The sequence below is a fragment of the Echeneis naucrates genome, chromosome 12, assembly GCF_900963305.1.
Source record: "Echeneis naucrates chromosome 12, fEcheNa1.1, whole genome shotgun sequence".
Classification (NCBI taxonomy): domain Eukaryota; kingdom Metazoa; phylum Chordata; class Actinopteri; order Carangiformes; family Echeneidae; genus Echeneis; species Echeneis naucrates.
This window is the reverse complement of record NC_042522.1, coordinates 4264593-4281767: the sequence shown is the minus strand read 5'-3', so window position 1 is coordinate 4281767 and position 17175 is coordinate 4264593. Positions and strand designations below refer to the sequence as shown.

Below are 17175 nucleotides of genomic sequence, written 5' to 3'. Positions count from 1 at the left end.
AAAGTCTTGACACCAGTATGTATATCGATGTGGTGAGACAGGTTACTTTTCTGGGAAAAACCTTTCCCACAGACCAAATGTAGGTACTGTCTGTGTTCCTTTCAGTGTCCCCTCCAGCTCTCCAGGTGCCATCTGCATTGATGTACCATCAGAATTTTCTGTAAGTTCATCTCCAGAAAAACTACAGTTTGACAGATGTGCTATGGTGTCCGTGACCTCTTAACATTGTTGCAGTGGAGCCGCCGCTGAGAGCTTTTGGGACTGTCTGGCACCACTTCATGCTGAACAGAGTATCCTGTGGTTATGGAGGATGTATGATCTCAGGCAGCTCCTGTAATGTGGTGAACTTGATAAGGTGGCTTGTTTGTGTGAACAGTCTGGATGCTGCCACCTTCTAACTGAAGCCTGGTGAAACACATGCACACACATGCTGTGTTGTCAGATGACTATTTCAGCATCAACCACCCTTCTATTCTCCCTAACCTCTCTCAGTCCTTGATTACCCACCCTGGCTCCTTGGCTCATGTCCGACTTGGACTGAATCACATTTGCTCCCCCTCCCTCTGTGCTTGCTTCCTGGACACTGGTGCTGGGTTGGGCTGCATCCCTTTCCTCCTGATTTTTGTGGCTGGGTCCTAGCCAGCCACTGTGTGACTGCAGGATTTCCTTCTCATCTGATGATCTCTCCCGCTTCAAGGAAGCCAGACTTGGACTGGAATACAGGGACACAGCCTGGGCACACTTCTCCACCACCTGGCTCATCTGAGGCGCACTAGCAGCAGTGAGGTAGCTTACCAGCATTCTCAAAGGGACCTGTAGAAGTAAAAGGCAAATAATGGAAATGAATTAATGCAACCATTGTTACATGATTCATGCCAGACATCCACTTGCAGTCTTTAAAAATACCAATATAAACACATCTACCACCATGATCCTTTCAGTCATCAAAAACATTTCAGAGCACTTTTATATTATTCCAGCCACTGTTGTTGTTGTCACGATATTTGTTCCTTATTCCTGTTTTGATTCTCTAACTCTTGATTTTAGTCTTTTATACTGTCATTCTGAAACTGTTTTTATGTGCTTTTTGCTAAATTTTGATTGTACACAAAAACAGGAAACCTGCTCTGAGCTCATTGATAACTGAGCTAGACTCATGGACATGTTTGTATTCTGGACAGAAATAAGTGTACAGAGTTTACAGAAACTCTAGATTATGTTGTACCACAAGGAGACAGATATAGGAAGACAGGTACAGACCTTTACCCACCTCCACACTCATGCTGTAAGAACCGCTGTGTGGGCAGGGAAGACAGAGGTCCAAGAGAAGTGTGACATCACCAAAGTGGTAATCCTCCATCACAGCATTCATTTTGCTGAGGATGGCATCACTGTGGGTGGGGAGAGGAACCTTGAAAGAATCTGATATGGTGGTCTGTGCAAATAAAAAATAATCATAATGCATAGGTTTGTTAGTGTGTAAATATTGAATCTTAGCTTAATTTTAACTATATTATTCCAAATTGGTCTGCCAGTTTCAATAAACTGTCTTCTTAAATAGATTATTGGCTTTATAGCTGAAAAATTTTGAATTTTAAATCGGACAAAAATAATGTGACACAGATTTGGCCCTTGAAAATTAAAGCCAGATCAGTTCAGCTTCATGAATTGGCTTTCGGCTGCACTTAGGAAATGAGGCAAAATCTAGTACTATCAATAACTGTGGTGAAGTTAGTTTTAAGTTGGATATTCCACAGACATTCACTCCAGATAAACTTCTTCTGTTTCACACAGTTCCATTTGCGAGCCAGCCACTCCAACATTTCAAGTGTACCCGTATTGCAGACTTTACATTAAACACACAGAGACAGAAGACTGCTACAGCGTGTACCAACTTCCTGTTTTCAAAATAAAAAAGTGGGATATTTAAAGCAGGGATGCTGTGTTTAAAGGCAATAAAAACAGACGCATCAATGCGTTCCAACACTGGTTTTGACTCATTATATCACCTGACCGAATAGAAATTCAGCGAAAATGCTAATATTTCCATATGAAAATTATGATTCGATAATGCGGGGAAAACAACAGGTGTGTACCCTCTGTAGTAAAATGATCCCACACTGATTTTGAATCAATTAATCACATGACCTGGAAGCTATTATGTTAAAATGCTAATAACTACATATATAAATTATTCAAATATATTTTGTGGATTCAAAATGAAAAAACAAGGTGCATCTCATGCAGCCAGTGTAGTGACATGATCCAACGGTAGTAGGGCAACAATTACTCAGGATCAATCACTGGATCTGTTTGATTGATTTTTTTGCTGTGCTGAAGTCCATGTCAGGGATTTCTGGGAAAGACTTCATCAGGTCTTGTAATGGGGGGCATATAATAAATTGCATACACTCATGGTCACTATGAAACAAATTGTTATTTCTGTTCACACTATAATTTTTACATTTGCTGATATTGGTTCACATCAGTTCATCTTTCAAATTCCTTCAAATTCCTTCGCATCTAGGGATTATTATACACATTTGCAATAACCCAATAAATAACCAATGTTTTCATTACTTACAAATAATTATTTATCATCACCGTTTATAGGTCAAACCCCAACATAGGGATACACTCTTCAATTTTATGAACTATTTTTAATTTTAAATAAAATAAAATGTAACTTGTTAAGGATACAGTGCAACATTAATGCAGTGATTGCATCCTGAATGTGAGCTAGTCACACTAAAGGAAGCAGGAAGACACAGACAGTTATGTCAACACCTTGAAAAATAGAGAAAGTTTCCTCTCTGTTTGCTCTTACTACAAAAGGTGTATGCAGCGACATGCATCAGTTGATAACATTTTGAAGTGACATTGCTGCAGAAGAGAAAAATTTACAGTGGGTCCTTTTTATAATCTCTTTTACAAATGGAGTCCAAGCACCTGGGTCATAGCTTTAAGATCTGAAAGTTGAATGCAATTGTATAAATCACTGGCTTTACATCTTTGATGATTCATTTGTAAATAAAGACACTGACCCATGTTAGAAATGTCTTTTTTTTTTTTTTTTTTTTAGAATTGTCAATCGTCAGCTATTGATCATGAAAAGAACCTTTGCATGTGGCCCATTGAATGAAAACAGGTACACTTATTTGATAACATTTGTAACATAAACTGAAAGTCACATAAAATTACTCTTCTGGGTTCTTAGCAGCAGTTTCTGAGGCCTTCAGCTCAGATCCCTTTTGCGCTGCATCCACCAGGTACACTGTGCTGGTTTCAGCATGTACGTACTGTGACACAAGAAATCATGACAAAACAATGTCAAACAAGATTTCTGCCCCAACATTTTGAGAGTGCCATAGGGTGACGGAGATATGTATGATATTAATATTATGAATTTTGACAGCAGCATGGCTCCTCATCAGTACTGTCTGTGTGTCCCAGGGTCTCTCTTTGTCTGTTTCACTGTGCTTTGCACTCATCTCTGCGGTTATTGGCCAATGTACCTTACTACATGGCCCATGGCACTATCAATATGTTTTAGTCTCATTACTTGGGAGACAACATGCATTTAAAGACAAAAATCAAGAGATCAACATAAAAAATGTACAAACCTGAAAGTTCCAGTGGTTATTGTTGACCAGCACAAATGATAGTCAAAACAATTCATAAGGTGATTATGCAATAGTCACACACACCTTTAGCTTTCGTAAACTTTGTGTTGAAGCAGCTTTTTCCTGTAACCAAACTGAATACAACCTGGCTCCTTAAATTTGTGTCTATCATGTTGAACGTGGGCAAAAACATGAAGCTGGCCCTCAATAACCTGACATACAAGAAATTGATTGTCTAACTAATAATAATAAACAGTCTCAAATAGGATGAAATATGACTTCCATCAGCTTTACTATCTAATCATCAAAATAAGTCATAATACAATATGATCAAAACATCAATGACAGTTCAAAAAGAACATTTGCACACTTGATACATACCTCCCATGTCAACCACTCGTGTGGCCTAGGTGTGCACAGCTCTGAGTGGTGGATAAGGAAGTTTTGCCCCTTCATCTGTGAGGGAATAACTGCAAATCAGAATTACCAAAAACAAAAAAGTGCATGTTATAAATGTGCCTATGTATGGGCCCGAATATGTCAATTTGGGCCTGGTACCTGGCTGTGCAAAGCCCTATTCTGTCTTTATAGGACCATTAGTATGGCCCTATAATAATTACTAATTTATTTTCGCATATAACAACACATACATACAAAACCATCCCTTTGTCCCAGTGATCCTCTTTCACTGTTACTATCTGTCAAGTTATTGGGGTGCCTGAACTCGGCCAGGCTTTGCACAGAGGACGCAGGAGTCAACTCAGTTCAGTGTATTTCCTTTTTGTTTGCCCTTTGGTTCTCACTGAATATCAGGAATATCAGTCTGGTTAATAACTCTCTCAACAGAGAAACATTTGTCTCACCACATTGTAAACCCTAATCAAAGTCATACACACCATCAGTTTGGTCTTCAACTAATGACTCATGTCCTTAACCAAATTAATTAATTACAATTTCATATCTTTAAAGAAAGATAAATGAAGTAGCCCACCATATAATTGCTGTCTGAATACTCATACATATTGACTGCGTCTCTGTGCTCCATTCACACCATACCCAGGGCAGACAAAAGGCGGCCCAGGTGTTCTCCCAAGCCTAATCGCCTTGGTGCTTCTTGCTCTCTCTCTGAAAGTGAACACACTACTGCCCTCTCTGGCACTTAACCCCCACACTGGACAGAAATTATTCCAGACTGGACTGCTGCAACTCATTACTATGTGGATGTCCAAACAAATCTCTGGAAGGCCTTCAGTTGATTCAGAACGCTGCTGCACGAATATTAACAGGAACTAGGAAGAGAGATCATATCTCTCCTGTGTTAGCTGCTCTTTATTGGCTGCCAGTAAAATATAGAGTAGAATTTAAATCCTTCTGTTAACATATAAAGCTCTTAATGGCCAAGCTCCATCATATCTCAGAGAGCTCATAGTTCCTTACTGTCCTAGCAGGCCACTCCGTTCTCGCTCTTTACTTGTGGTCCGAAAGTCTCCAAGAGTAAATCTGGAGGCAGATCTTTCAGTTATCAGGCTCCTCTTCTATGAAACCAACTCCCCCACTCTTTAGTAATTTTCAAGACCAGGCTTAAAACTAACTTTTTTGTACGACTGAGCTCATATTTATAAAGTTAAAGTTTCTTTACTCTTTAGCTATGCTGCTATAGGCCTAGGCTACTGGGAGAAGGACTGCACATCTCACCATGCTTCTTAAAAATCCCTGTTTCTCCCAGTTCCTCTCCTCTCTCTCCCTGTCCTCATCCTGCAGGTGGTGACTCAGTGCTATCCCATGTTCCTGCTCCCTTATCCTCATTAATTCCATACCACAGCATCATCTCCACGAACTTCATGCAGCATCATGTTCCTGCCTACACCTGTTTTGAATATCCCCCTCTCCCGCTCTCATTCTCACCCTACTGAACCACAGCTCAACGTGGCAGTTTGTATCTGTTGTTTTAGGCTTTCTGTCTTCGTGTGCCGTGAGAGATCCCCAAGAAGCAAACCACTCCATAAAGGAACAATCCCCATGTATAGTACAGGCCAAAGGTTTGGACACACCTTCTCATTCAAATGAATAGGAAAGTGTGTCCAAACTTTTGGCCTGTACTGTGGTTTTTAAGCAGCACATCGATAACACCAGGACACTGGTACTGTTTTTTTGTTCCAACAGGATCATCAGAAAGGGCGTCACATTCTGCTTGGCCCCTTTGGAGTTAAAAACTCGTGTGAAAAGCGACTTTCCAGAGATGGGGACTCAAGTCACACTTAAGTCGCTCACTTCAGCATGGGAGCAATATGCTTCAATTCGGGAGAATGAGTAATGAGTAAATAGAAAATGCATTTCTCCTGTAAAATGTGCCAGTGAGCTGTGAGCTGTGAGCGTCATACTGCTTGTAATTGTAATTACAAGCAGTATGACATTGTGTAGTATTTCAGCAGAATAAGCCTTTACAACTACATGGAGTTTCACATTAAGTAGTCTTTAAGGAGAATTAACCTTTTAAAAAGTACAAAAAGTACAAAAAGTCTGGCACGAAGGAGTTTTTCTGATGAATGACCCTTTAAAAGTACAAGGCGTTTGGCGTAATGTAATATTTTATTCGTATAACTGTCTGTGGTGCTGAACACCTTGGCAACAGTATACAATATGTCACAGCATCTGTATAACTGTCCCTGGTGCTGAACACATTGGCGATAGTAAGCAATGTGTCAGAGCACCTGTCTAACCTGTCTAACCGGAGTGCTGTACGTATGTACAGTATGTATATTAAATACCATATGTTTGGTACGTATGCCATTTCCTCCCATTCCCTTACATTGGAAACATTTGAATAAAAAAACCCATAAAATTCATGAAATGCATAAACAAGAAAATGAATAGCACATATCAACGTTTTAGTTACATAACAATATGTAAGAAGAGATAGCAAGAGAAAAGCACAGAGCAATGATAATAATAATAAAAATGTAAATATAGAAACAATATGATTGTGACAGCTTGCCAGCTCTCCCACTAAATAAATAAATAAACAGCATAAATTTAAGTTGTAGGCTATTACCTGCATGAAGCACTGCGGTCTGGAGTCCTCATCTAGTCTCCCTCCAGATGATTTTCAGCCAGTTGGTGTACTATTTTTTGGTGGTTTTAAACACATCAAGTGGTACTGATGTCCAAATCTCTGCATGGGACAGCATGAAAGACCTGACAATGACTTCCCTCCCACCAACTGTTTCTCACATGTTTGTGGTCCTCTGTCACTTCCCTTTAGGATAAATAAAGCTCCTCTTATCTTATCCTCTGGACAATCATTACCAATCCTACAAATGTGAGGACATTTCCCGCATAAAAAGCATTTTTAGAAACGAAATCTCTAAATATGTTGTATCAATTTCTATAAGTTAAGGCAGCTGGCAAAAATAAAACCCTTTCTGCACAGACAGCACTTTGAAACAGTAATCCATGCCTGTAACCATCTGGCTTGATTACTTTAATGCACTACACATGGGGGCTAGTGGGTCCTCCACTGCACGCCTTCAACTGGTACAGAATGCAGCTGCACGTCTTTTCACTGGCACAAGGAAGTTCAAGCACATTTCACCGATTTTAGCTTCACTGGCTACCCGTCCATTTTAGAATTCATTTTAAAATTCCTTTACTTGCTTTTAAAGCCCTAAATGGTCTTGCCCAAATGTACCTCGCTGAGCTCCTGAAACGCAACACACCCAGCCCATCTTTCAGTTCAGCTGACTAGCTGCTCCTGAGGGTTCTCAAAACCAGGCTGAAGCTCAGAGGGGACTGAGCATTCTCTGTTGCCGCTGCAAAACTGTGAAACGCACTGCCACTGCAGATTAGGCAGGCCTCTTCATTGCCCAATTTTAAAACTCTTCTTAAAATGCACGTCTTTTCTTTGGCTTTTAACACTGCTTAGGCTGTTGATTTTATATGCACAGATATTTTATCCATTAGGTACTATGTTTTATTGTGTTTTATTTTTAGTATTCTGTCTTTTATTTTTTCCATTTTAATCTACAGCACTTTGGTAACTTTTGTGTTTATTTAAATTGTGCTTTATAAATAAATTGATTGGATTGGATTGGATACTCCACTGCCTGCATGAGATACTCCCCTTGTTTTTTTCATTTTAAAACTCAAAATATTTTTGATACATTTTTGTATGTAACTGTTAGCATTTTAGCTCAGTAGCTTCCAGGTCATGTGATCAATTGGCTGAAAACTCAGTGTGGGAACATAATACTACAGAGGGTACATGAGATACACCTGTTGTTTTCCCTGCATTTTCAAATCATTCACAATTTTCATATGGAAATATTAGCATTTTAGCTGAATTGGTAATATAATGAATCAAAACCAGTTTTGTAATGTATTGAGGGGCCTGTTTTTTTTGCCTTTAAACACAGTATCTCTGCTTTAAATATCCTACTTTTTTATTTTGAAAACAGGAAGTTGGTACACGCTGTAGCAGTCTTCTGTCTCTGTGTGTTTAATGTAAAGTCAGCAATATGTGTGCACTTGAAATGCTGGAGTGGCTGGCTCGTAAATGGAACTGCGAGGAACAGAAGAATGTCTGTCAAATATCCTTAAAACCAACTTCACCGGGGTCAGGCACTTGGTCAAACTTTGGTAAACAGGCCACAAAGAGCGAGAACAGCGCTGTTCGGGTGCGGCGGCGGCAGCCACCTGCGCTGCAGCTCAACAATCACTCTGCATGACACACTTTCACCACTTTATTCCTCTCTTCATCAACATCGAGACTCTTTACAAGAGAATGATATGCTTTAAATGGATGAAAACTCACCTTCCCTCTCTGAGAAACAGTTCAACTCAGAGTCTTTTAACTGTGCTCAGAAGAAAAGGCAAACATCATTTGGACAAACACATTTTACATGAAGAAGACTTAATGCATTATAGTAAATAGGAATGGGGCGTCTCTTTTTTTTTTTTTTCCCAGTATTTCACAGAATAACTCTGTGGTTCTCAACACCAGGGTTAGGACCCTAACTGAGCCACAGGGAGGTTAGAAGGAGGAGATATTATTTCATTTTAAAGGAAAAGTGGGGCCTGAAATCACTTGAGCAGATCAGACATTTACAAAAAAGCGAACAACCAAACAAAGAAACAAACAAAAAAAACCTTCATGAGCAGATTAAGAGCTAAACATTCTGTAGATTGATGAGCTGTAATAGTTAATACAACTCTTACAGAGCAAATCTAAACAGTTTCTGCAAAGAGCAGCAACTCATAAATGACAACTATTGTTTTAGCTCAATTCAGTTGGCACTTATAGTTTAAGCTAAAAAAAAGAAAGAGTAACATAAAATGATCAGAAATATTTGTCTGTAAAAAACTACACAATATACATATATATGGGTTTGTATAAAAGCCTGTATAAAAACTGTTGAAGCTCCTGTGTACTATGAAAGCACACAGAACTTGGAGGTGTGTCTGAGGCCCCTGTAGGCCCGGAGCCCCTCTCTCTTGGGATCCCTCACCATCCCTCTGACCACAGGGGGGCAGTCACATCCCCTCCTCTTCTGGGCTTGGTGCAGCAGGATTCGAAACACCCCTGTGAAGGGGTTACGGCTGTCTTTGGGCTGATTGTTCCGTAGGTGCTCTGTGGTAAATCCGAGCTCCTCCAGCGAGCCCCTGACCTCTTCCACCATCTCTTCCAGGTCCTTGCTCTCTGACTCCAGCAGGCTTTGCAGAGGGCTCAGTGACTCCGCAGGCACCAATGTCCAGGGGAACTCCACGGGCAAGAGCCAATCACAGCCCATCATCTGCTCCACAGCATAGCGCTCTGCAGGGGCTGTCTTCAAAATGCCTTTGATAAGCTTCTGGCAGGGCCCAGGCATCCAGGGAGGGACGCTGTAAGTGCCTTCAATGATGCAGCGCCGCAGCTTTCCCATGGTTTCAGCACGGAAAGGCATGGTGCCTGTCACCATGAAGAAAAGCAGGACCCCCATGGCCCACACATCGACTGGGGGCCCCAGGTAGCTTTCGTCCCTGAAGAGTTCGGGGGCAGCATAGGGTGGAGAGCCACAGAAGGTGTCAAGGGCATCGTTGCGGTTTGAAACCTGCGTACTGAATCCAAAGTCGGCCACCTTCACACAGCCGTTGCTTGCGAATAGAACATTCTCTGCCTTCAGGTCCCGATGGATGATGTTGATGTTGTGCTACAGAGCAAAGCACATGCGTGGTTTGAAACTTCCCTAAACTGGACTTGAAGACTTTGGCAAATCATCCTATCGTAATCAACTTAACTGTTGAGATACATAGAAAGAGTATTTGTTTTTCCAAAACAGCTTATGAGTGGTAACAAATGAGAATTCCCCTGTCATGTCAGTCTGTCATGCATTGGAAACCACATGTGCTCTTCAGTCAGAGGTGTAGGTCAAGGAGATTATAAGGCCATTTTTATTTTCCCCTTTAGAAGAGTGCTTTGGCCAACTTTTTCTGTTGCATTACATGGACAAAGATCCTGTGATGATACACTGAGTTTCCTGTGGTGAGTTTGAGCTAAGCTAAATATGTTTTAGTTGTATAACAAGAGCATTGTTATTGTTCATCTCATCAATCTTCTGGTATACCAGAAGATAAATAGAGATAGAGATAGAGAGAACCATGTTAAGGGACAAAGCTCAGTAAAAAGTTTTTTCTTAAATATCAGTTCAATCGATTAGCCAAAGTCCCAGTGAGCCCAGTAAACCTCCACATTAAAATGGAATAAATCTATGTCAACATCATTTGATACACCTGCACGTTTGCTGCGATGATATGTCTATGTTTTGCACTGGTCCTGCACACTTATGGTTTTAGTTTCTGTCATATTTTGAGTTCTGTCTGGTGTCTAGTGTGTCTGTGTCACTTCCTGTTTTATTTTGAAGTCTGGGTTCTGTCGTGTGCATTTGGGTCCTCATTCCACCACCATTTCCTCACACAACACCACCCTGTGCCACACTTTTTCTGATGAGGACTTGCCTCTTCCATCGATTATTTTTTCTCACTCTATGGGTTCAGGTGTTTTCTGAAAGTAGATTTCACCACAGTCTCCCCCAGCCTATCATACTATTGAAAGCCTGACTTCTGTCCAGAAGGCAGAGCTCTCAGCCTATTACCTGATCTGATAAGAGACCTGGACCATAACTCACCCAGACTCTTCCTTTGATAGCTGCAGGATGTTTGACTGCAAATGGTAGCTCCTGAAGTTGAATGTATCACTTGCATTATTTAAGTATGTTGATGATATTTATTATTTTTATCATTATAATGGGGTTTCCTGTACTTTGCATAGCTCCACCCTCTTTTAACATCAAAATAGGGTCCAAAAAACTCGAATTGCGCTTACATTTCAAAATGTAGATATGAATATACACCTAAGTTTATAAACAAAATATTTTATTCTGTACATGATTTTGGATAAATATAAAAAGTTAGAATACCTGAGAAACTGAATGTGAAGTTATTTTGTTCTTCCTCATTTTTGGTAAGGTCCTACATAAAAGATTTTTTCAATTGAGATTTAGATATTTTGAATTTTAACATAACTGTTAATAAAACTGCATTAAAAAAAAAAAAAAAAAAAGCTATACTTAGTCACTGACCATGTATTTAATGGCAGAAAGGATCTGGGCAAAGATGATCTTGCTGCTATTGTCAGAAAATTTTCCCTCATTGCAGATCCTGTTGTGGAGGTCTCCTCCTCCGGCGTACTCCAGCACCAGGTAAAGGCGGCTTGGTGTCTCCACCACCTCGTACAGTCGGACTACATTGGGGTGCTGCAGGGATTCCATGCTGCTGATCTCCCTGGAGAGCAAACGCTGGGCCTGAATGTCAAGCCGCGCCTTATCCAGCATCTTCAGGGCCACTTTGTCTACAAGAGGCACAGACAGTTTTAGTTGAGTGAGAAGCTAAATATGGAGCACAAACCTCATAAAGAAAGAGCTGCACAGCGGCAAAGTGATTAGCGCTGTTGCCTCACAGCAATATTCTTTCTGATTCATCTTTGCCAAACATTAAGTGGTTAAAGTTCGCAGCTAATAACAGAATTTTAATACACTGTGTACTACAGTGTGTTTGGATTGATGATTGTTCAAAATTAGTAGGTGATAACCCTCTCATTATTTTGCCTCTGCCAATTGGACAACAAATCAGTATTGTATGTATGTAATGCTATTATGTAATAGTAAAATAAGTCATTAACAATATGCCACTTGGTGGCAATTAATTTGTCAATAAAGTCAAGCAAAAACACTAAATTGTCACATTGCAGGATATGTTCCTTTTTTTATTTTCTGTCATTGAAAAGTTTATCATGTTTTTGAATGTTTGCAGCTTTTGACCAGCCAGTTACGAAAACATTGGTTAGTAAAAGGTCTGCATTACGTTTGACATTTTATATTCTAATGTATTTATTTAAAAATGTAGGTTTAACTAATATTAACTAATATTGATGAGCAATTTACTAACTGTATGAAATTACAGCTTGGCCATTTTGGTTTGAAAGCTTTCTAATGACATTGTTTTTTTTGTTTTTGTTTTTTTGAGTGAGGGCTGTGGGTTGTACTTGAACCCAAATTCCTGTTGTTAGGACTGAATTTAAAAGGTACAAGTTCTTCCAGGTGAGATGCCCCCTGGGTTTAGTTAGTTGTGCTGAAATGTCTTTTCTCCTTGCATCTCTGTTTCAAGTCAATATAAGTCAGAAGTAGAGACTGAGTGCTGGCAGCACACCAGTATAGTGAGCCAACAGTCAAATGAATGAGACAAAGTTAAATATATTATATGGGACTCCCAGAGGGGTGAGGATGGGCGGGCATTCAGTGGTGGGTTTTTTTTTTTTTTGGATTATTATTTTCCTCTACACACCCACCTTTAGTCAGAGCGTGGAAAGCCATTTTGACTCTGGAGAACGTCCCATAACCGATCTCCCCTCGGACCTTGTAGAAGCCCACCCTGCGGCCGATGATCAGCTCCTTGATGGTCTTCTCATCTTTGCACATGTCATTGGTGAGCTTCTGCAGTGGGGTGAGGGGCACCCGGGTCTCAGCCTCCTCGTCCTCAGGGCCAGTTTCAGAGCTGTCTGTCAAGCTGTAGAGGCGGTGGTGTAGCCTGGAGCTTGTGATCTGGTACTGGCTTCCAGGCATTTCTGTAGCAGGCCAGAGAGAACGCCAGGGCGTCATTATCGACTATTTGTTTATATGAAGTAGTTTGAGCCAGCAAAACAGGAAATACTTCACACCGTCTCAATTTTCAGTGATCCAGAAAGGGTTTGCTTGAGAGAGTTGATGTCTGACATTGTAAAAGCACCTGCAAAGTGGATCACTAATAATATTTGGCTCTGAATAAAGATCCAAACTTGACAAATTCCTAAGTCTGTAATTGCCACCTTCAGTGAAGCAGTGTCACTTAGCAGCTTTATGACAATAACAATATAATGAAGAAAGTTTAACATACATTTACTGTACATGTATACTGACTGTACAAAATAGCATTAAAATGTGTAAAATGGCTGCAAAAATACAAGACACCTAACAAATTACATTCACATGGACAGCGTGATTCTCGTCTCCTTACCAAGTTTCCAAATTGGTGGTCTGCATCAAACACAGTAACGCAGTAATGGAGGTCATTGCAAGGAAAAAAATGGAGTAAAAAAGCATGCTTCCTTTGGCCCAACAGGACCCAGAAAAATGTATCCTCTCCACACCTGTTCCACACATTAATGGCATCATGCTCAGCAGAACACTGTCATCCCTCTTTGTCCTCTGTAGACAGAGACTCAGGAGGGGAAGGGGCATGTATGTTTGAGCTATCAGATAGCAGGACAACCAGCCTGGGCTTTCCTGGCCGCACCCTTCACTGCTTACTGTCTCCTCTTCAATGAGAGATGAACGATTAAGGTGGTGTCATGACCTCTAATCCTCTTTTAATTTAAGGCTGCCCTAGTCTTTTCAAATGTTTAACGGGAGTTTCAGTCAACAAAATTGAGACCAAAAAGTTACAGCAGATGGCCAAAGTGTACATGTGTATGTATTCATAGTAGGGTTTTATGTGAGCAGGATGCACTAGATTGCAGTTTTGGTAGAACTCTGACAGAGAAAAGGCTTCACAGAGGCTAACATTGACTGAGGTTGATCTCCTGGACTTACGAAGGTGAAATGTTATGCAACAGTGTTACTCAATGTTCCTGTAGAGATTAGCAGTGTCCCCCTTAGATGGTGGCTGAACAGAACAGATAAAGAGATTACAAATCATGAGGTCAATGCCTCACCAGGCAGCGTTTTCATTCAGGTGTATTGTCCCTGTGGGCAGCAGAAAAACGGCAATCAAGACATTTCACAGAGAGCATCTCAGTCTGCAGTGTTTTACTTAATGCAATATGTATGTCTGATTGACATGAATTTTCCTGACTGATCATTTTATCTCAATGCTGACTGATCTGTGTTATGTGTTTTACTCCTAATCAATCTACTGTCTCAGCTCTAAACTTTGAATAACCAAATGGAAGCATTGTTTAAAAAATAAACACTCATTAAGTGACCGCACCAGCCCATAAATAGTCCAGCACGCAAAACACTGAAGAAAAAAAATAAAATAAACAACAAAAGATTTGTCTTTCTGCATAAATTGAAACATAGGTTTATCAGCAGACCTGGATGGTGCTGGTAGGTGGATTCTATTGCCTCTGGTCAGAGCTAGCTGTTTCCGTTTTTCTCTAGCCTATACTGTATGCTGAGCTAAGCTATCTGCCGGTTGGTGAGCTTCATATTCAGACAAAAATGTTTTCTCTCTAGAAACAGAGCTTAACTCTTAAAACCTCTAACTCTGAAAGCGGTTTAAAATTGATGTGACTAAAAGCACTCAAAGAGCATAAACATGTGCCAACATCCTTAATAAAGTACTGTGGTATTAAGATCAAGTCAATACAGTGGGAGAATTTCTATATTATGCAAATCTTGATTGAATGCAGACATAAATAAATACTCATTGAGACTTAGTTTTATGTAATTGTTGTTATATTGTTATAATGAGTTCTTTGCTACTCAGAGAAACTGCAGACCTCTGCTTCCTGAACTATAAACAAAAGAAGTGTGTGAACACAGACAACAGGGAGTGGCCTTGACGACACATTGAGATTAATAGTTTGACATAGATTTGACCAGTTTGACAGACAAAGAACCTAAAAACCTAACCTAAAAAAAGCCAAGTAAGGAAAACAAGTTAAAGTTAAATGATTGCTTATTTCTTTGAAAGAAAAGAGATCAGAGATCAGGTTCAATACTTTGAAAGGGACCGGCCTTCCAGCTACCTGTTGCTTCTTCTACATCAACGTCTCGGCTCCTTTCAGCACCTCCCTGCATGGGTCTGATTGGATTAAAGCCTTAGACAGGACTATGGCCCATGTTTAAATGTGCTTTCTGCACACTGGTGCAAGTATTTTGAGATGTGATAATGCAAAAGAGGCAGGGGAGTGAAAGTGAACAACAAAGACTTTTGCATTGCAAAAAGGCTGAAATATAAGTATACACATTATAAAATCCTTTAAATTCAGCTGCTCCCTGTGAGTCAGGAGTGGCATGCAGATCTGACAGATCAACAGCTTATTAGTGTTATTAGCCCTGAAAGCAAACTAGATCCTCTTCCTTTTCAGGTGGTTGTCATTGAGGCTGATGTGCTGGTTCTCTTCCAGCTCTTTAATTCTCTGACGCAGCACTGCAATCTCCTTGTTCTTTTCCTCCTGGAAGAACTGCAGCTTCTGAGGACACACATGCAGTTAACACACACACACAAACACAAAAAACAACATGAACAAGTCTTGTAGCACTTTTCGCAGAATACAGCAGCGATTGAAGGTGGAATCAACAATGTAGCCACACCCACAATGTCACATCGTACAGGTGTGGAAAAGTGTGACGAGTCAACATTCCCTCCTTTTGAACTTGAATCTACCTGCCTGCCTTATATCACGGCAACTGCTGATATAGAAGACACAATAACTGAATTGAACCTATTCCTGCTTAACGGATCACTACTATGGAAATATTTTTCTTTTCTCTTGAAGTATACCAACAATGTTTGCATTGTTCACAAGAAAATCACTCTGTGTATGTTTTGTTACGTATGTGGAGCAAGTCCAGAAGCAACATGATAAATATGGCAGGACACACACAGACCACAGGAATCATAAAGAAGTAGACTTAACTATAAAAACACTTAACACAGTCAACTCTTCTGTCTTCATTTAGTGTTAAATTCCCACAGAATTAGTAAGAAATCATTATAGGGGAATTTGTACCCACCTCAGTCATGATATTTTATTCAGCAGTGGAAAACCATTTAAGGATTTATGCAGTGATGATAACATAAAACCAATAATGCCAGACTTGACTACTTATCCATCTGTGCTAAAAAGACAATAAAAAAATTGAAAATTGAATCGAATCATTACCTTAAAATCAAAAACTGTTTTGAACTAGATTTGGAGAATGGTGACACCCCAAGTGATTAGCAAATAAATATAATTTTACAGCAGGTACAATACTCAATAAATAATCTGATTATGATATTAAAGCTAAAGCTAAACAAAACTTTGAATAAATACAATTATTTCTGTGTATGGGTTGTCGGTTTGTTGTCAGTAAAAAGGGAAGGTGATGTTATATGAATGCAGCTGTGTGACGTTTTCTGTTTTCTTCTGTCTTAAAATCTGTCTCAGTCAGAACATGTGTATGCATGGTCAAAAGAAATTATGAGCTGCCACACTGTCATGCATATTTGATGTATATAAAGACCAATTCGTGGCATGTGTAGATACCCTTTATATATCTGGTCTTTGGCAATACAGTTTAGTTATTACTTCAACTTGTCTTGTATGCCTTAATATTAAGTATATGATACGTGTATGAATGAAAAAGAAAGGGAGGACATTTAAAGATCAGTGTGGGTTACTCACCCTCTTGAATACACTCTGAGGAAGAAGGTTGGAGCCATGTTGCTGCTGCTGGCACTGAGCTGAACTCATAACTCTGGCCAACTTTGCACCAAACTGCCAAAACATACAGAGGAAAGCAACATGTAGTAAACCAGAAACTGACCACTGAAAACCACAGCAAAGATTGGATCATCTTGAATTCATTCCTCTGCTAGTTTCACTTTGTGTTCCTGAAAATACTTGAAAAGACTTGTGTGAGTTGTCCAGACATTGAACTAGATTACTGATATTCCACATCATGGAAAATAGCCAGTTAGAAACCCAGGCGTTACTTACCAATCTTCGACTCTGTAGACTGGAACAAGCAATAATACTCATAGTATTCAATTTTTTTTTATTTAAGTGTTGTTTGTACTGGTTGACCAAACCAAAAGTAATTGGAACATTTTGAAATTATTTGTGTAACATTGTTGTTATATATCATACATAAAATCCAGAAAGGGGTGATCTTATTAATGAGATGGAGCTCTCTCATGTATCAATTATAATGCAATTGGCCTTAAAGGGTTAAAAGTCCCAATAACAACTTGCTTGATTAGAAAAATAAAACAT

General features: G+C 39.8%; 1 protein-coding gene across 1 annotated transcript; it reads right to left on the bottom strand.

Annotated features, from left to right (window-relative positions):
• Positions 1 to 9049: 9049 nt before the first annotated feature.
• On the bottom strand, positions 9050 to 12775 carry LOC115052294 (serine/threonine-protein kinase NIM1-like). The gene is made up of 3 exons (XM_029516345.1): positions 12502 to 12775; positions 11237 to 11505; positions 9050 to 9808 (listed from the first exon to the last, which is right to left on the bottom strand). The coding sequence occupies exons 1-3, from the start codon at positions 12773 to 12775 to the stop codon at positions 9050 to 9052; spliced, it is 1302 nt and encodes a 433-aa protein (XP_029372205.1).
• Between the last annotated feature and the right edge of the window lie 4400 nt (positions 12776 to 17175).